This window comes from Desmodus rotundus, chromosome 1, assembly GCF_022682495.2.
Source record: "Desmodus rotundus isolate HL8 chromosome 1, HLdesRot8A.1, whole genome shotgun sequence".
NCBI classification, from domain to species: Eukaryota; Metazoa; Chordata; class Mammalia; order Chiroptera; family Phyllostomidae; genus Desmodus; species Desmodus rotundus.
In genome coordinates, this window is record NC_071387.1 from 96303378 (window position 1) to 96320410 (window position 17033).

At 57.0% G+C, this 17033-nt stretch overlaps 4 protein-coding genes across 11 annotated transcripts; 3 read left to right on the forward strand and 1 right to left on the reverse strand.

The window, feature by feature from the left end:
- The first annotated feature begins 655 nt into the window (after nt 1-655).
- CORO1A (coronin 1A) lies at nt 656-6187 on the forward strand. 2 transcript variants are annotated; one of them, XM_045195458.2, is made up of 12 exons: nt 687-811; nt 1939-2137; nt 2362-2560; nt 3736-3858; nt 3953-4082; nt 4176-4360; nt 4489-4608; nt 4792-4896; nt 5010-5155; nt 5266-5323; nt 5436-5651; nt 5965-6187. In XM_045195458.2, exons 3-12 carry the CDS (start codon nt 2363-2365, stop codon nt 6067-6069), a joined length of 1386 nt encoding a protein of 461 aa, XP_045051393.1. In that variant the 5' UTR covers nt 687-811; nt 1939-2137; nt 2362; the 3' UTR covers nt 6070-6187. The 2 variants fall into 2 exon arrangements, with proteins under 2 accessions (XP_024416210.1, XP_045051393.1); XM_024560442.3 differs by lacking the exon at nt 1939-2137 and having other exon boundaries at nt 656-811.
- Nucleotides 6188-8193: 2006 nt separating this feature from the next.
- Nucleotides 8194-9163, reverse strand: BOLA2B (bolA family member 2B). Its single transcript, XM_024560448.4, has 3 exons — nt 8823-9163; nt 8637-8734; nt 8194-8336 (listed from the first exon to the last, which is right to left on the reverse strand). The coding sequence occupies exons 1-3, from the start codon at nt 8883-8885 to the stop codon at nt 8237-8239; spliced, it is 261 nt and encodes an 86-aa protein (XP_024416216.1). The 5' UTR covers nt 8886-9163; the 3' UTR covers nt 8194-8236.
- A 24-nt stretch (nt 9164-9187) lies between these two features.
- Nucleotides 9188-12543, forward strand: SLX1A (SLX1 homolog A, structure-specific endonuclease subunit). Of its 6 annotated transcripts, none has more exons than XM_024560444.4 (6): nt 9191-9556; nt 10067-10118; nt 10206-10544; nt 11965-12092; nt 12262-12349; nt 12417-12543. In XM_024560444.4, exons 1-6 carry the CDS (start codon nt 9369-9371, stop codon nt 12444-12446), a joined length of 825 nt encoding a protein of 274 aa, XP_024416212.1. In that variant the 5' UTR covers nt 9191-9368; the 3' UTR covers nt 12447-12543. The 6 variants fall into 6 exon arrangements, 5 of the variants coding, with proteins under 5 accessions (XP_024416211.1, XP_024416212.1, XP_024416215.1 ...); XR_006655455.3 differs by having other exon boundaries at nt 9193-9556; nt 12197-12349; XM_024560443.4 differs by having other exon boundaries at nt 9188-9556; nt 12262-12543.
- A 1077-nt stretch (nt 12544-13620) lies between these two features.
- LOC112304792 (sulfotransferase 1A1) lies at nt 13621-16926 on the forward strand. 2 transcript variants are annotated; one of them, XM_024560453.3, is made up of 8 exons: nt 13621-13770; nt 14536-14684; nt 14781-14906; nt 14996-15093; nt 15621-15747; nt 15839-15933; nt 16416-16596; nt 16728-16926. In XM_024560453.3, the coding sequence occupies exons 2-8, from the start codon at nt 14537-14539 to the stop codon at nt 16838-16840; spliced, it is 888 nt and encodes a 295-aa protein (XP_024416221.1). In that variant the 5' UTR covers nt 13621-13770; nt 14536; the 3' UTR covers nt 16841-16926. The 2 variants fall into 2 exon arrangements, with proteins under 2 accessions (XP_024416221.1, XP_045051387.1); XM_045195452.1 differs by lacking the exon at nt 13621-13770 and having other exon boundaries at nt 14517-14684.
- Nucleotides 16927-17033: the final 107 nt, after the last annotated feature.

Genomic DNA, 17033 nt, shown 5'->3' on the forward strand with positions numbered 1-17033 from the left:
CTGGGCTTCTGCCCCTGCCTGGCTCCCTTGGAGCTATTTGCTCCTCTCCTTCCAGTAGTCTGAGAGCTCCCTACAGGCAGGAACCTGAGTCCTTCACCTCTGTAGCCCTGCACAGAGAGGTGCGCCGTGTGCCAGATTAATTCATTTGTTCCCCATGAGGCAGCCAGGCTGATGTCCCCCTAGATGAAGACATGAGAACTGGGAGGTTAAGTGACTCTCTCAAGGCCACCCATTTGTACATGTAGGAGACTGGACAAGACCAGGGATCTTCTGGGCGCAGGCTGGCACAGGACTCTCCCTCCTCCTCATCTGGTCCTCCACTCTGTTCCCTGCCTCTGTGGGGAGAGAAGGCAGCACAGCCTTAGCTGGGAGTGGGCGTGGGGGCCTCTACCAGGGCCAGCTGGGCCCGGTGCCAGGGAAAGGATGGCGAGTGGGCTGGGAGTAGACCGAAGGGGGAAAGAAGGAACAGAGTATTTTTGCATTTTGACATTAAAAAGTGAAGATTAGATTGTCAACGACTGGCCAGCGTCATCTGTTTTGGTTCGGAATTGGCAGCGTAGGGCACCGAGCTTCTGGAGGAGGGAGGGGAAGGAGGCTGCGGGCTGGTGGGGCGAGGCGGCGCCTCTGCGGAGGGAAGGGCTCTGTCCTTTAAGAGCTCCGCCCAAAGGGGCGCTGCCACGCCTAAGGAGGCGGGTGGCCGGGCTTCTCATTCATTGTCTTGACAAGAGCATCCTCAGCGGGCAGTCTCTGGTTCCTTCAGCGCCTTCCTCCACCTCCGCTTCCTCCTCCATTTAGGGGGCCTCAGCAGCAGGTAAGCCTGGGGTCCCGGGAAAAGGGACTAGGCATTGCTGTCCTGGGCCACCTGTGGGGCAGGCGCGAGCTTGGGAGGAGCCGGCTGTGGGGGTGGACAGGCTGTCAGAGGGCGCCAGTGCTGAGGTGAGGACAGAGCCCGCAAGCCCCTGCGTGGAGGGGACTCGCCTGGGCGTGGGTGAACGTGGGAGGGTCCATCAGTGTGTCCGAGAGCTCCGAGAAGAGGCGAGGGTGAAGGGCCAGGGCAGCCAAGATGTGTGTGCGGGGTGAGGATACGTGCGGGGCCGTGACTCTCCCCAGAACGGGAGTCTTTGGGGGTGGGGGTGGGGGTGGGGGCAGGGTGCGGTGGGCCGAGCAGCTGCCCTAAGCTTGGAGACAGGGAGGGGTTGAGAGCAAAACAAGAAAAGACCAAGTTCCCCTTTTCGTGGTTTCCGGGGCCTGGTACCTGCGGTGGGGGAGGAGGCAGGGTGGGGTGATGGCTTCCTGTCCTCCAACCTCCAGTTTGGGGCTCTCTGCTTCCCAAACCCAGGCTTTGCACCTGGGACTGACCCCCGGCCCCCAGACTGCTTCTCCGCATACACCCGAGCAGGCTCCTCACTGTGAGCCTCCTGGAGAGACTCATAGGGTGGGTGGGGGGAGGGTTGGAGCCCCCAGTGAGAAGGACCAGACCCTAAGGTGGGGCAAATGGGTGAAGCTGAGAAGGTAGAATAGAGGCCCTGGGGAGGGTGTCCCTCCAGCAGGCACCCCGATCCTGGCACCTGAGGAGCCAGAGGCCGCCCCTCTGCTTCGCTTGTTGTCTGCCAAGCCAGTGGGCGAAAACCATCCTAGCTGGACCTCAGAGAAGTCAGCCCAGACTCTCCCTTCCTGTGCAGAGCTCCAGTGGGGGTGGCAATGGCACTTAGGGCACCTGCTTAAGTGGAGGTGAGGGCAGAGGAGCACAGAGGAGGAGAAACCCGGACCTAGGCCATCTGCCCGCTTGTGGGGCCCAGAGACCTACTGAGGAAGCCATCCCGACACCCAATGGTGTGCCTCCTGGGCAGGCCCACGTGCTGTTTCCCTTTGTGTGCCTGGCACTGTGGCAGAGGCGAGGAGGCCAGCCCTGCCCGACTTTAGGAAATTACCCTGTAGGTGTGCGGGGCGTGAGGTCTGGACACTGAGGCTGAGAGAAGCCCCTCCACAGTGTGAGCCACCGGAGAGAGGCTCTGTGTGTCAGCCAGCTGGTTGACGACAGATCGCGCTAGGTGCCGCCCTGCACCAGGCTCTGCTACAGAGAGGCCTGGAGAACAGAAGCAAGGGCTGAGGGGTGTGGAGAAGGTGGGACTCACAGGTGAGCTGGGAGTGAAGAGGGAGTGGAAGGCGAGAGGAGTGTGAGGGGAGCAGGTTGTTAGCTACAGGGGAGAGTGAGCAATGGGGAGCCCTGGATGCTGCTGCTGGGGAAGTTAGCCGAGACCTTAAATGCCAGGCTGAGGGGTGTCCTGAGGGTGACAAGGTCAGAGTTGACCTGAAGGGAGAAAAGCTCTCAACCCCTGTGCCCCTCTACCCCCACCCCAGCATGAGCCGGCAGGTGGTGCGCTCCAGCAAGTTCCGGCACGTGTTTGGACAGCCGGCCAAGGCCGACCAGTGTTATGAGGATGTACGCGTCTCACAGACCACCTGGGACAGTGGCTTCTGTGCCGTCAACCCCAAGTTTGTGGCCCTGATCTGTGAGGCCAGTGGTGGAGGGGCCTTCCTGGTGCTGCCCCTGAGCAAGGTGAGCCTCTGGAGCCCTGGGGGCAGCAGTCTTCCACCTAAGGTAGCCTCTGGCCTCCCAATGGCCTCCAGGGGGCCTGATGAGGTGACCGTCACCAAGCCTTCCAGGGCCAGGGTGTTGTCATCTCTAAAATTGAGCCTTATATGGAAACTCAATCTCTGAGGGGAGCTGACACGAGAAGGATCACACAGTGAGTCCTGAGACCCTCCTGAGCATCTCTCAAGTGTCAGCCTGGGGCCTTCCCCTCTCAGGAGCACAGAGAAGGATGGGCTGGGGTCTGCACAGGCCCAGCAGTGCTCTCAGAATGGGAGGTACTCCGGGTCTGGGCCTGTCAGAGCCCTTGGGAACCCAGCAAGTTGGGGCCCCCATCTCACAGGCAGGGGTGATGGAAGAGGGCCTTCTCCTCTGCCCAGCCCTGCCCTCCTGCTCCTGTTCCCCGCCACTGCCATCTGCTGACCCCTACTCCCAGCATACTACTGTGCTCTTGGGGGGTGAGGCAGGAAGGGAAGATGGGCCCTAAGTTGTTACCTTAAAAGGGCCGATGGAAGCAAAGAGAAGAGGAAGTGGTTGTCAGGGTGAGAGCTGGGCCTGCTCTTCACACAGGAAGCCCTTCTGCAGTAGCTGTCCCAGGAAGTGGCCATTTCCAAACCTCTGCTCTGGTCTGGGGGCCAATTATGACAGACTTCCTGGTGCCTCTCCTTTTGAAAGGACCCATGCCCAGGTCCGCCCAGGTCCCCACCATTCACACACACTTGCTTGGGGAACACTTCCCCCAACACTACTGACCCCCTTTCCCTACCACCTGCCCTGGCCCTTGTCCTGTGTGCCATGGAAGCCTCACTCATGGAAGGTGGGTGGGGCTGGGGGCCCTCAGGGCAAAAATGAAAACCTGAGACAGAGATGGCAGGTACTTGGCCAAGATCTGACAGTGAGGCAGGATCAGGACCTGGGGTGAGGCTGGCCCCATGCCCCTGATCTTTGCTTCTTGTGGCCGGTCCCTCTGAGTAATTCTGACAACTCTGGCCTGGGGCAAACAGATGCCCAAACCCTCCCACCCTAGGCCCTGCTTGGCCTCCCAGCCTCCCTCTCTGTGCCTCTCTAAAGGGGTGTAGGGAGGTGGGATTGCATTTGGAGAGCACAAGCACCTCCCTCAGAGGCCCTCCTGTGCCCTCTAGACTGGACGTGTGGACAAGAATGTGCCCACAGTCTGCGGCCACACAGCCCCCGTGCTGGACATCGCCTGGTGCCCGCACAATGATAATGTCATCGCCAGTGGCTCTGAGGATTGCACAGTCATGGTGAGTGGTGGTGGGGACACAGGAGCAAGGAGGGGGCTCCGGGATGGGATCTGACATGTGTAACACCCAAGACTCACTTGCCCCTTCTCTGCAGGTATGGGAGATCCCTGATGGGGGCCTGACGCTGCCCCTGCGGGAGCCTGTTGTCACCCTGGAGGGCCACACCAAGCGTGTGGGCATCGTGGCCTGGCACCCCACAGCCCAGAACGTGCTGCTTAGTGCAGGTGCCTGGAGGGAGAAGAGGGGTGGGCTGTGGGCTGGTCGCCTGGCAGCAAGGGGGCAGGCTCATGGCTTCTGACACTGAGGGCATTGCCCAGGTTGTGACAACGTGATCCTGGTGTGGGACGTGGGCACTGGGGCGGCCGTGCTGACGCTGGGCACGGATGTGCACCCGGACACAATCTACAGCGTGGACTGGAGCCGAGACGGCGGCCTCATCTGCACCTCCTGCCGTGACAAGCGCGTGCGCATCATCGAGCCCCGCAAAGGCACTGTTGTGGCTGTGAGTTGCCAGGAGCCATAACCCTTGACCCAGAGACCTTCATCCCTCCTGCCCACCACCAACCGTGCCCCTAGTTGCTACCCTCTCCTGACCCTGACTGGGGTCCGACCACCTCCCTTTCCTTCCAGGAGAAGGACCGTCCTCACGAGGGGACCCGGCCTGTGCGCGCTGTGTTTGTGTCTGACGGAAAGATCCTGACCACAGGCTTCAGCCGAATGAGTGAGCGCCAGGTGGCACTATGGGACACGGTGAGTGCAGACAATCAGGGCTGGAGGCTCAGTTCCTGCCCTGCCACCTAAATGGCTGTATGCCCATGGGCCCATTTACCGACCCCTGGTTGGTCTGTATGGGGTTGCCCCTGCCCAGTGAAGAGCATCACCCTGAGGCCTGATGCAGCCCAGCCCACTGTTACCTCCCACCTGTCTCTGCAGAAGCACCTGGAGGAGCCACTGTCGCTGCAGGAGCTGGACACAAGCAGTGGTGTCCTGCTGCCCTTCTTTGACCCCGACACCAACATTGTCTACCTCTGTGGCAAGGTGGCCCAGTTGGGCGGGGGGTCAGGGAAGCAAGGTGGGCGGAGGCGCTTGGAAAGGACCACAGCTGCAGGCATCTGTCGGTATTGATCTTCCCTTGCACCCACTGCCTGCAGGGCGACAGCTCCATCCGGTACTTTGAGATCACTTCCGAGGCCCCGTTCCTGCACTATCTCTCCATGTTCAGTTCCAAGGAGTCCCAGCGTGGCATGGGCTACATGCCCAAACGTGGCCTGGAGGTGAACAAGTGTGAGATCGCCAGGTGACTGATCCCCGCCCTGAGCACGCTCTTAAGGCAGTGCCGACCTCATGCTGACTTTCAGTCCCAGCCCAACTACGCTGTGGACGCTGCTCACTTTCCTGTTTCCACAGATTCTACAAGCTGCACGAGCGGAGGTGTGAGCCCATTGCCATGACAGTGCCTAGAAAGGTGATGCTTCCCTGTCCCTCCTTGGGCTGTGGGCTGGGCACTGACCTTGCAGAGCTGCAGGGTGGTGGCGTGGCCTACGCATGCTCTTAACCAGCCTTGGCCTTGCCCACAGTCGGACCTGTTCCAGGAGGACCTGTACCCGCCCACTGCAGGGCCTGACGCTGCCCTCACGGCTGAGGAGTGGCTGGGGGGTCGGGATGCTGGGCCCCTCCTCATTTCCCTCAAGGATGGCTACGTGCCCCCAAAGAGCCGAGAGCTGAGGGTCAACCGGGGCCTGGACACTGGGCGCAGGAGGACAGCACCAGAGACCAGTGGCACTCCTAGCTCGGTGAGAGGCAGATGGGAGGCTGGAAATTAGGGTGGGAAGACAGAGCAGAGCAGGGGCTGCTATGGATGTCGTCACTGATGTGGTGAGAGAGGCTGGCCTTTGAGGTAGCCCAAACTTACAGGGGTCTGCGAGTGGGTAATCCCGAGGCCTCAGAAAACAGGCTTCAGGCTTATAGGCCTGCAGCTCTCTGGGTCACAACTGGCTGAGACAGAAGGGCCCAGGCCCTATGATTCTCGGGAGAAGACTTGGTGGATGCCAGGGTTAAGGGGAGCCCAGGATGGGGCTGGGCCTAATGCAGCCCTGGGTCCTCCAGGATGTCGTATCTCGGCTGGAGGAGGAGATGAGGAAGCTCCAGGCCACAGTGCAGGAGCTACAGAAGCGCTTGGATAGGCTGGAGGAGACAGTCCAAGCCAAGTAGAAGACTCCAGGGCCTTCAGCTGGGGCCCATGGCATCACCTGCTTCCCCTTCCATTCATACTTCCACTCCTCAGGCCACAACGGCAGATACAATAATAAAATGGCTTTATTTTCTGGTACCTCTCAGACTCTGATGACTGGCCACATGAATGCTGAGTCTGCTGAACTGACATGCCCTTGAGTTCCCCCTCAGTGTAACTGACTCATGGCGGGGACTGAGCGATGCCTCCAAACGCCCGAGACCACAGGAACAGGTGTTGGTGGCTGGCAGCCACCCCATTCTGGTGTGGTTTGGGGGCCTGCTGTTTTCCAGTGAGCAGGTCTGACTCTTTAAGGCCCCAGCCTGGAGCCTGGGGAACTCCCATGTCTACCCCAAATCCACCTTTTCTAGCCAACCACATCAGGGTACGTGCAACTGTGCTGACATTGCCTGTGGGGAAATGAGACATCTTTCAAACTGTACGTTTCAGGGGTCCTTTTTAAGGAGAAAGCTTACAAGCAAAGCAACAGCCCACCCCTAGTTTACAGGTGAGGAAACTGAGGCACCGAAGAGTTGAGGGGCTTGCTGAAGGGCAGGTCCCGTGTCACGACTTAAGTCTCCCCTTCCAGTTTAGAGCCTCCTTGGGCAGTGCTGCTGTCTCTCGAGCCCTCACTGTGGGTTCTGCCTGAGCCTGGCGTCTGTGAGAGAGGGACCAGAATAGACCTGCCAGGCCTTATCAAGCGGGGATTTGGAAGTGGGTTTCTGATACCCAACTTAGTGGGGGACCCTGAGCTGGGACACAGGGCTATCACGACTGGGTGTCCTGGCCACAGAAGGGTTTGGTTCACACAGGGACAGCAAGGACTTAATGCCCTGTCTGCTGATCCCTCTCCCTTCTTCAGCGTGCCAGAGAAAACCACCTGGGCAGAGAGCTGAGGCAGCTGTAAGACTGTCTCTGCCCGCTCATTTTGGTCTCACCCTCTACGCAAGCCACGTTACCCTGGGCAAGTCACTTCTTTCCAGGCTTCCGTTGCCCACCTATAAAATGGGGAAAGGACCACCACAACTCTGAGAACGCAGTGAGTGGATCCAATTAGGGGTGTGAGGAGAGAATCAGAAAATCTGTGGAGCCTGGGCCTGCTAAAGAGGTGAGGTCCCTGCTTGGACCCTCTCCTGTAGAATGCGGATGGGCCTGTCTGAATAGACTCAGCTGCTAGCTCTCCTCCTGGACCAGAACAGCGGGGAGAAAAGTTCAGGGAAGGATCCCTGGAACCTAGAAGGGTTAACCTGTCATCACCATGACTACCAGCTTTACCAACCCATTCTCCTTATGACAGAAACAAGAGGGAGGTGGGGATGGAGATAACTTAGGGGCCAAAAAACTGGCCTTGAAAACACAGGAGAACAGGATGGGTAGGATGGCTGAAACCTGTAATTCGTACTCCCAGAGAGCCCTGGCCCAAAACGCGTCTCAGGGACTTTATCTGTACAAGGCTTTACCAATCCTGGTACTTGTGCATAAGCTGCAGGTTGGCCTTACTTTCCTGTTCTACCCCTATTCCTATCCTCTGCCCACACCCCCATTCCTGAAAACCTCATGGTCTTCCCATGGGCCTCTGTGGCCATGTCAAGCCCAGGGCTAAAAAAGGCCATTGGACCTTCTCCGGTGGGCCAAAAAGCACCAGCATTCCTGCTGTTGGAGACCCACTGCTGGGGTACCATGTACCTGAGGGGACCTGAAGGGGAAATGCAGAATCCTCTATTATGCTTCTGACATTGGGGTGATGTTGGTGAGAGGGACAGGTTTGTTAAATTGGCCAGCACCCTGAAACCCTGAGCACTTTCCCGTCTGCACACCCTGAAGGCTAGCAGAGGGCAGTAACACCCAGCAAAGCTCCATAAATGGGCGGGTTCGTTGGGTAGTGGTGGTACGCCTAGGGGTTTACCAAGAATTACAGAAGGTACCTGTGAGGCCTGTCCTAGAAGAGATTTTAAGAACTGAACTTTCACTTTACAAGTGGGGACACACAGGCCTATGTGTGGAGAGGGACTTGCCCAAGGGAAAACAATGGAGAGTGGCAGGAAGAAGCCAGGCCCCAGACCCCCTCAGCATCCCTCCCACACACAACACACTAACACAGAAGCTGGCCCTGATTCATAATTTAATGGATGTGCAGGTCCTGGTCCCTTATTTCTGCCGCTCACGGGCCCACTGCTCTGGGGTCAGAGTTTTCTGTTCAAAGGCATGGATATGCGGAAGCTCTTCTGCTAGGCACGCGTTCACCAGCCTGGGGGAGAGATGGGGTTAGGAAATGGCAGGCGCCTGAAGTCACAGTCCCCGAAGCTAGGTTGACCCGGGAGACCGGAGGTGTCCCTAGGTTGTAGTCCCCAGGACCTGGGAACAAGAGAGGTGGAGGACCCTAAGTCTCACTACTCGATGCGGGGATGAGAAGGCGGGATCCTTGGGGTCGTAAGTCCACGGTGCTGGGCCGCATTGGCTGGGGTGAGGGCACTGGGTAGCGGGGATTGGCCGGGGTTGTGGTCCCGGAGCTGGGGCCGCGCTAAGCGAAGTGTTCCCCGGGCCTCACCGGTGTCTTTGAAGCAGCGGCTTCCCCTCAAACTTGGCCGACACCACCAGGACTCGGAAGCTGGACGCGCAACGGTTGGGAGTCGTGTCCTCCACTTCCTATGAGGCAGAATGGTGTGGATGATGACAAACCACCCACCTAGAAGCCCTTTTCCACTCCCCGGTGAATCCAGGCCATTCAACTCACCACGTGATCTGCCTCCAGGTTCCGCTGAAGCTTCTCCCGGAGGTACTCGGCACTGAATTCCATGGTGGAAGCCCAAAGAGGGCTGCAGCCCAAAGGGGGCGGTGACCCAGCGAGGGCAAAACCCCAGCACTGACGCAGATCACGCTATTTTCACCCTTACTGGAGTCTCTTCCGCTGAGGCCTCTACTTCCGCCCTTACTAAGGAGTCCGTAAACTCAGCCTTTCCGCCCTCACGCACACCCAGCTTTCCAACCTTCCTAGGTTTCCGCGCTTACTGCCAGTCAGCCAATCAGAGTCTGAACACGGACCGACTCCGCCCCAGCCGAAGCTAATTGGTGTCCACTGCCTGCACAGAAATCTGGGTTCTGTGGGCGGCTTTGGGCTCCCTAACTCCAGCCAGGAAAGGGTGCACGAACCCGCCTTGCTGCAGCCTCTAGGATACCTCGGAATCGCCCCCAAGCGCCTTTTCCTAGATAGCACATTGCGGCCCTGGCAACCCAAGCCACTCCGAGGTCAGAGGCCACAGCAATCAACCCACAAGTCTTGATGGGCCCCGCGGGAGGTGCGACGAGGCCCGGGCGCTTCTTCGGCGTCTACCTGCTCTATTGCCTGAACCCTCGGCACCGGGGCCGCGTGTACGTGGGGTTCACTGTCAACCCTGCTCGTAGGGTGCAGCAGCACAACGGGGGCCGCAAAAAAGGCGGGGCTTGGCGGACCAGCGGGCGCGGGCCCTGGTAAGAAGGGGCGGGCCACTTTGGAGGAGGGCGTCAAGGAGGAGGTGGGGCCCGCAGGGTGTAGGCCAGTGGCAGTGGGCAGGGGCGGAGAGACGGGCCTGGTGGGGCTAGAGATGTAGATGGACCTGTCTCGGGGGAGGAGCCTGTGAGAGGTGGAGCACCGTGACACAAGGCTATGGGACCCAGAGGCGGGGCTGGGTAGGAAGGGGATTAGTGATTTAGGTTAGTTTTCGCAATAGGGGGTTGGTGAACTGGCTTGGAGGGAAGATAGAGACCCTAGAAGGGAGAGAACTGAGGAGGGCAGTTAAGTCCTGTTGACCGGAGGCGGATCCCGAAGCTGGCAGGAGCGAGGGTCGGACCTCTAAGAAGTGGGCAGCGCCTCATGGGCGAGGCTTGATCCTGTGAGGATTCCTCTCTGGTAGGACTGACGGAGAACCGTGATGAGGGGATTAGGCAGGACACAGAATGGGGCAGGGGGCTCACAGGCCGCGCCCTCATTCTCTTCCCCAGGGAGATGGTGCTCATTGTGCACGGCTTCCCTTCCTCCGTGGCCGCCCTTCGGGTAAGGCAGGAGACTGGGCTGGCGGGAAGATGGGTGGGACTTGGGTTCCTCCCTGGACCGTCCTTACGCCTTCACTTCTGCCCGCAGTTTGAGTGGGCCTGGCAGCATCCGCATGCCTCGCGGCGCCTGGCACACGTGGCTCCACGCCTGCGCAGTGAGGGAGCCTTCGCTTTCCACCTGCGCGTGCTGGCGCACATGCTGCGCGCGCCGCCCTGGGCGCGCCTCCCACTCACCCTGCGCTGGCTGCGCGCTGACTTCCGCCAGGACCTCTGCCCACCACCGCCACCGCACGTGCCGCTGGCCTTCGGGCCTCTGTCACCCCGAGTTTTGGCCTCCAAGCTCCGGACCAATCTCTTTGCTGACACTGAGCCCCAGCCAGACCAGGTTACTGAGGCCCCCTGCAGTCTTTGCGCGTGTGCGCTCCAGGTGAGAGGCCCCACATGGTCTCCAGGTTGTGGCAGGTCTGCACTTAAGATGACTTAGGATCAAGCTGTTTATTGAGGGATCACGAGCCCACTGACACCCTTTTTGGCAGCTCTGCTTCCATCTGAAAAATGGGGAAGATAGTACTTGTGGTCATTCCTCGACATTAGTACTCTCCAACTTGGGGCCTTTGCCCTTTCCTTTTCACTGGGAAGTTCTTCTGTAGACCTTCAGTCTTGATAAAATGCCACTTCTTCTCCGTGAAGTGTTCCTTGGCTTTCTATCTAAAATTGCAACATTCTTGGTACTTCCCTGCTATCTTTTTCTCTTCTTTTAAAGCCTTACCACTTCTTGTCCGACATATCATGTACAGTTGGCTCTTGAACAACATGGAGGTTAGGGGCGCTGACCCCGAGCAGTCGAGAAGCCACGTGTAACTTTTTACTCCCCCCAAACAGCCCTCCCTCGGTATCCATAGAGGATTGGTTCCAGTACCCCTCCACCCCCTCGGATTTTCCAGTCCCTTATACAAAATGCTATAGAACAGTGCATACAGGTGGCCCTCTGCATCTGTGGGTTCCCAGCTCTGGCTCAAAAATACCATTTTCAATCTGTGGTTGGTTGAATCAGCAGATGCAGAACCCCGGTGGGATACGGAGGGTCCACTGTATATTTATTGGAAAAAAGATCGTGTGTAAGTGGACCCCTGCAGTTCAAACCTGTGTTCTTCAAGGGTCAACTGTATTTTATTTTATTATGGGTTTCTCCCACCCCCCATACTAACCTCCACAAGAGCAGTTCTTATTCAGTACTGTAGAGTAGGGTCTAGTACACAGCAGGTGGCAGATAAATATTTAGTATGTTAACTGAGATGTAGGCCTGAGTTCCACTCATAGTAAATGTAGGTAAACTGAGTACAGTCGCAAGCTGCTTAACTAGGGGAATATACCCTGAGAAATGCGTCCTTGGGTGATTCTGTGGTGCGAACGTCATAGAGGGCACTTATGCACACCTGGATGGTACAGTCCATTACACATAGGCTCTACAACATACCTCCGTCATATGTGCGCTTCCTCGCCGACCAAAATGTTATGCGGTGCGTGACTGTACTTGCCATTCAGAGATTTAGTGACCTGCTTGCGATCACTTAGCCTGTAAGGAACTCTAATCTAGGTCTGGCTGCAGGGGCCATGCTGTTTTAGAATCACTGCCAATACTCAAGAGAAAACTGGCCAGCTTAGTCCCTATAGGTATTTTAACCCCTCTGTGCCTGTTTCCTCATCTCTAATACGCAAATAAGAGTAACACGTGCCTCACAGGGTTGTTTTATGCAAAGCCCTTGAAAAAGTGGTCCATGGAAATTCTTTGTTATTGCTACATCACTACTCCCCCATTTTCTTTACTTGCCTGCTGCCTCTGACAGGATGAAGAAGGCCCCCTGTGTTGCCCTCACCCTGGCTGTTCCCTAAGGGCCCACATGATCTGCCTGGCACAGGAGTTCTTGCAGGAGGAGCCAGGGCAGCTTCTGCCCCTAGAGGGCCAGTGCCCTGGGTGAGTCCAGCATCCCTACCCCAGCCTGGTGTACCTCTGGGAAGACAGTGCCCAGTTGTCTACGTCTAAGCCCAGGGTATCTGAGTCCTCGTCTTGGCACCCAGGGCCTAGCCTGGAGGCGGCTTGTGACCCTGACTCCATATCTCCTGCCAACTGTACCCCTTGGTAGCTGTAAGAATTCACTGCTGTGGGGAGACCTGGTCTGGCTGTGCCGAATGGGCACCGAGGAGGAAGAGGAGGACTTGGAATTAGAAGAGGTAAGAGGTGGTTTTGGAGCCTACCCATCCCCTAGACTGCCTTTGACCATCCTTCTTGTCTCCACAGGAACACTGGACAGACATGCTGGAGATCTGATCCTCAGCATCCCCACCCCTCCACCCATTCCTTTTCTGTGTCACTTCCTTTGGGTCTGGGCAGTTTTTACTTGAGTACAATAAAAAGTCTGAATTAAGCCCTGGCTGGTGTGGCTCAGTGGAGTGAGTGCTGGCCTGTGAACCAAAGGGTCGCCGGTTCGATTCCCAGTCAGGGCACATGCCTGGGTTGCAGGCAAGGTCCCCAGTAGGGGGGTGCGAGAGGCAACCACATATTGATGTTCCTTTCCCCTTCCCCTCTCTCTAAAAATAAACGTATAAAAATCTTTATTAAAAAATTAAAAAAAACACAAACACTGAGTTAAGGGTACCTTCTGGTGTGTACCAGGATGTGTGTGTGGAGCTAGCAGGCAGAGGCCTGTGGAAAACAGGGGAGGGGGAGGGGTCATCCCACAGCATGGACCAGCCTTTCCTCTGCTGGAGATCTCTCTGCCTCAGTGTTCCCCAGCCTTCCTCTGAGGTTACAGTTCTTGACGGTTTAGGTGACTCTCAGCCTTGACTCAGAGCTCACCCACCTCCAGTGCCCAGCTTGACTTTGGACCTTAATCTAAATATAAGGGTAAAGGCCAAGGCTCCTTCAAATCCAGGGAAAGAAAAGCAAGCATTTTCTGGGGGCCTGTTCTTCCACCATCTGAGTAAGGCCACATGGGAACCATGGAACTGGGCTCACTTCCAGGGTTATGAGACTGCAGCGTTCTTGGTCTTTCCCATTCTCTGCTGCCTCAAGAAGAGCCTGCTGAGCAATGCCCAGCACCCAACCCTGTCCCGGCCCGCCCACATCACTAGGGAATGTCTGGGCAGCCTGGGGACTGTGGGTTGCCCAGGACCTGAACATTTGGTGTCTTCAGACTGGCCTGTCACCACCTTTCCCTTCCACTCACTCTTGTGTCCTCTTTAGACCAGAGTTATTAGAAAAAGCTGACAAAACAGTAAGACAGCTGTCTGGTCAGGAGCCAGGATTATAGCTCAACTCCCTCCGCCCCCCACCCGCCCAATCAAACCAAACCAAACCAAACCTATTAAGCTCTATTGTCTAGATTCAGTCTTTTATTTTCTACACACTAAACCCACAGGTTGGGTTTTCAGCCCAGTCTAATGCTGGCTCCCGCTGGGGTGCTAAGGAGGGTAGCAGAAAGGAGCCCTCCCAACCCAACTCCACCCTTTCCTTCTTGGAGGATAGCCAAGTTGGGGTGAGGCTCCAGATCCCTCCCACTTTGGATATAAAACTTTCAGTTCTGAGTTCTATACTGCACTCGCACTAAGCCACAGCAGGAGACAGTCACAAGGCCAAGGTCCAGAGAGGTCAGGTGAGTGCTAGGATGGGGGTGGAGTGGGCCAGACCTCCCTTACCCTGCACTGAGCTCCTATGGCTTGTTCTCTCTGTTCCTGGCTCTAACAACTCTGCCCTTTCCCCATGGAAATCTCAGCTCAGTCTACTACCAGCTCCAGCTTGGCCTTGAGCCCCCTCCCCTCTCCCGCTGCGTCATCAGTTTTGTTCATTCGCTCGCTAGGCTCTGGCCCCCAAACCAGCTCAGTTGCTCAATTGGCTGTGTTTATTTCTGAGTTAAGATGGAGTGAAGCTGAGCAAGTGGGGCCACAGGCCCAGCTGGCTTTTGGGAGGTTTCTTTATGTGAGGGGTCTAGGGAGCTCAAAGAGAGAAGGACTGGGAAGAGCCCATGGGGGTCAGGCCCAGAGTCCCAGCAGGAAGTAGTGAAAGAAAGAACACTTGGCAGGCCCTAGAGCAGGAGTTTTCTCAAGTAAACATTGGTATCTCCTGGAGCTTCCAAAAACAGGTATTTGAGTCCTACCACCAAGCGATTTAATGGGCTGGGGGTATAGCCCAGGCAGGGGATTTGTAAAAGCTCTGCAGGTAAATCCAAGGTGCAGTCAGAGTTGGGGCCCGCTGCGTTAGATCTGGCTGGGAATCGGCCCCAGCACTCACTTGCTCTGTGAGCGAGGGAAAGTTGCTCAGCCTCCGCCAGCCTGTCTTTATCTCAAAGCAAGAATTCCACAGATGGTAGTGTTGTGATGTTGTTAAGAGGTGAGCCCCACTCTGGCCCCTGACTTGGCAGCATGGAGCTGATCCAGAACACCTCCCGCCCGCCTCTGGAGTATGTGAAGGGGGTCCCTCTCATCAAGTACTTTGCAGAGGCTTTGGGACCACTGCAGAGCTTCCAAGCCAGGCCCGATGACCTGCTCATCAGCACCTACCCCAAATCTGGTAAGTGATGGAGGACCACCCACCCCTTTCTTGGCCCACCTTGGGCCAGCAAGGGCACACCCTCAGCCCCTGTTTACCTCCCATTTTCCTCTCCAGGTACCACCTGGGTGAGCGAGATCCTGGACATGATATACCAGGGTGGTGACTTGGAGAAGTGTCACAGGGCCCCCATCATCACGCGCGTGCCCTTCCTTGAGTTCAAGGGTCCAGGGTTTCCCACAGGTGTGTGGTGGGGTACTGGGGGCAAGTAAGGTGGAGGGAGGTAGGACCCAGGCTCCAGTTCGCTGGACCTTTCCCTATCCATGGATTAGGCATGGAGGTTCTGAGAGATACACCAATCCCACGGCTCCTCAAGACTCACTTGCCCCTGGCTCTGCTCCCCCAGTCCCTGCTGGATCAGAAGGTTAAGGTGAGTGGCAGGGGAAGCCAGAGAGAAAGGCTTGCTGGGGCTAACCCAGCTTTGGCCCTATCTTCTGATAAGGTCTCCTTACTTCCTCAAGCCAGGTGCCATCTTAAAGTGGGAGAGAGGTCCTGAATCTCATGCTCTGGTGGGGTCAGACGGCCAGTGAAAGTGAGACTCTTTGCAGGGCCTGGGTGCTCACAGGACTGTGCACAAGGGCTGGCAGGAACTCTGCACACCTTGTTCCAAATCTGGGTATAGTGGCATTGAGGGGATTGGGGTCATACAATAGTTCCCGGGGCCAGCCAAGATCTTGGCATCAGAGCAGGGTTCACATCCCAGTTCAGTCACACCCATACTGCGGGAACTCAAGCAAGTCAGCCTCTAAGCCTGTTTTCCTCCTGGCCAAACCAAGAGAACCTCCCTTTAGGGATGCTGTGAAGGGTGGAATGTTATACTTGAAAGAATGTCTAGTGCCTGTTGTGTGCTGTGTGGTGATTATGTGATGTGGGGGTGTGGGGGTGTGTCTTCTCCAGGTGGTCTACGTTGCCCGAAATGCAAAGGACGTGGCCGTCTCTTATTACCACTTCTACCGCATGGCCAAGGTGCACCCTGACCCTGGTACCTGGGACAGCTTCCTGGAGAAGTTCATGGCTGGAGAAGGTGGGCCTGACTCTGGAAGGAGCTGGGTAAAGCTGAGGGGCAGCCAGCTAAAACACTAACCTCTGTCTGTGCTCCCTGCCCTTTTCCCCAGTGTCCTATGGGTCCTGGTACCAGCATGTGCAGGAGTGGTGGGAGCTGAGTCGCACCCACCCTGTTCTCTACCTATTCTATGAGGACATGCTGGAGGTGAGACCACTTGCTACCACTTCCCTCCATGCTGCACGTGCGGTGGGAGGAGCCTCATGGGAATCTGCCAAGGTCGCCTAAGCCCCCCTCCCCTACAGCAGCCCCCACACTGGTCCTGCTCGATCCCCCAAGTCACCTTCCCTGCCCAGAGCTTCAGTGCCACCTGGGTAGCAGCACTCTGTACAGTTCTTAACTCCTAGGGTCTGAGTCACTGCCACGTGCAGTCTTCCGCCACCCATTTACCGCTACTGCTGCTTCTTGGGGCCACGGCTGTGACAGAGGGCTGTCCCTGCCCTCACCCATAAGAAACCAGACACAGTTATTGACAGATCATATGACAGAAGGCAGTTAATTCTGCCCCAGAGACAGAGTACCAGAGTCAAGGAGCGGGGTCGGAAGTGGCCATGAGGTGAGAGAGAGAAGCCTCCCTTTTGTTTGAAGAACCACCAGATCTTCACTGAAGAGCCATTCTGCTCCTCCAGAACCCCAAAAGGGAGATTCAGAAGATTCTGGAGTTTGTGGGACGCTCCCTGTCAGAGGAGATGGTGGATCACATTGTGAAACACACATCGTTCAAGGAAATGAAGAAGAACCCCATGGCTAACTACAGCACCGTGCCCATTGACTTCATGGACCACAACATTTCCGCCTTCATGAGGAAAGGTGAACGCTCGCCAGGATGGGTGTTTGGGAGGTGAGGGTGGGAACAACAGCTAGAGCTGGCCCTGAACCACTTGGGGCCTCCCCTGCAGCCAGGACCTTGAGCCTCCTTCCTTCTCTCCCCACCTCCCCAGGCATCATGGGGGACTGGAAAACCATGTTCACTGTGGCCCAGAATGAGCGCTTCGATGCCCACTACGCTGAGAAGATGGCAGGCTGCAACCTCAACTTCTGCTCAGAGCAGTGAGTAGTGTTCACTGCGGTCACTCCGCAGGGAATGGCGTGACACCAGCCTGGCAATGGCCTGGAGAATAAAATACAATTTGTGTTGCATGAAGTGCCTCTGTTGGAAGCAAAGCAAACCTGAACTAATGAGGCCCCCTGCAGCCTCCAGTTCCCCAACTTGCCCTATGTGGGGAAGGGTAAAAAAGTCTGAAAAG

What these genes read in the sequence shown, in the direction of transcription:
- CORO1A (XM_024560442.3), top strand. Translation starts at nt 2,363, where the DNA reads ATGAGCCGGCAGGTGGTGCGCTCCAGCAAGTTCCGGCACGTGTTTGGA. An exon ending in TGGTGCTGCCCCTGAGCAAG is followed by an intron (nt 2,561 to 3,735) that starts GTGAGCCTCTGG and finishes TGTGCCCTCTAG; the next exon opens with ACTGGACGTGTGGACAAGAA. An exon ending in CCAGTGGCACTCCTAGCTCG is followed by an intron (nt 5,652 to 5,964) that starts GTGAGAGGCAGA and finishes TGGGTCCTCCAG; the next exon opens with GATGTCGTATCTCGGCTGGA.
- BOLA2B (XM_024560448.4), bottom strand. Translation starts at nt 8,885, where the DNA reads ATGGAATTCAGTGCCGAGTACCTCCGGGAGAAGCTTCAGCGGAACCTG. An exon ending in ACCTGGAGGCAGATCACGTG is followed by an intron (nt 8,735 to 8,822) that starts GTGAGTTGAATG and finishes TCTGCCTCATAG; the next exon opens with GAAGTGGAGGACACGACTCC. An exon ending in CCGCTGCTTCAAAGACACCG is followed by an intron (nt 8,337 to 8,636) that starts GTGAGGCCCGGG and finishes TCTCTCCCCCAG; the next exon opens with GCTGGTGAACGCGTGCCTAG.
- SLX1A (XM_024560443.4), top strand. Translation starts at nt 9,369, where the DNA reads ATGGGCCCCGCGGGAGGTGCGACGAGGCCCGGGCGCTTCTTCGGCGTC. An exon ending in CCTCCGTGGCCGCCCTTCGG is followed by an intron (nt 10,119 to 10,205) that starts GTAAGGCAGGAG and finishes TTCTGCCCGCAG; the next exon opens with TTTGAGTGGGCCTGGCAGCA. An exon ending in CTAGAGGGCCAGTGCCCTGG is followed by an intron (nt 12,093 to 12,261) that starts GTGAGTCCAGCA and finishes ACCCCTTGGTAG; the next exon opens with CTGTAAGAATTCACTGCTGT.
- LOC112304792 (XM_024560453.3), top strand. Translation starts at nt 14,537, where the DNA reads ATGGAGCTGATCCAGAACACCTCCCGCCCGCCTCTGGAGTATGTGAAG. An exon ending in GGGTCCAGGGTTTCCCACAG is followed by an intron (nt 14,907 to 14,995) that starts GTGTGTGGTGGG and finishes TCCATGGATTAG; the next exon opens with GCATGGAGGTTCTGAGAGAT. An exon ending in TTCCGCCTTCATGAGGAAAG is followed by an intron (nt 16,597 to 16,727) that starts GTGAACGCTCGC and finishes CCACCTCCCCAG; the next exon opens with GCATCATGGGGGACTGGAAA.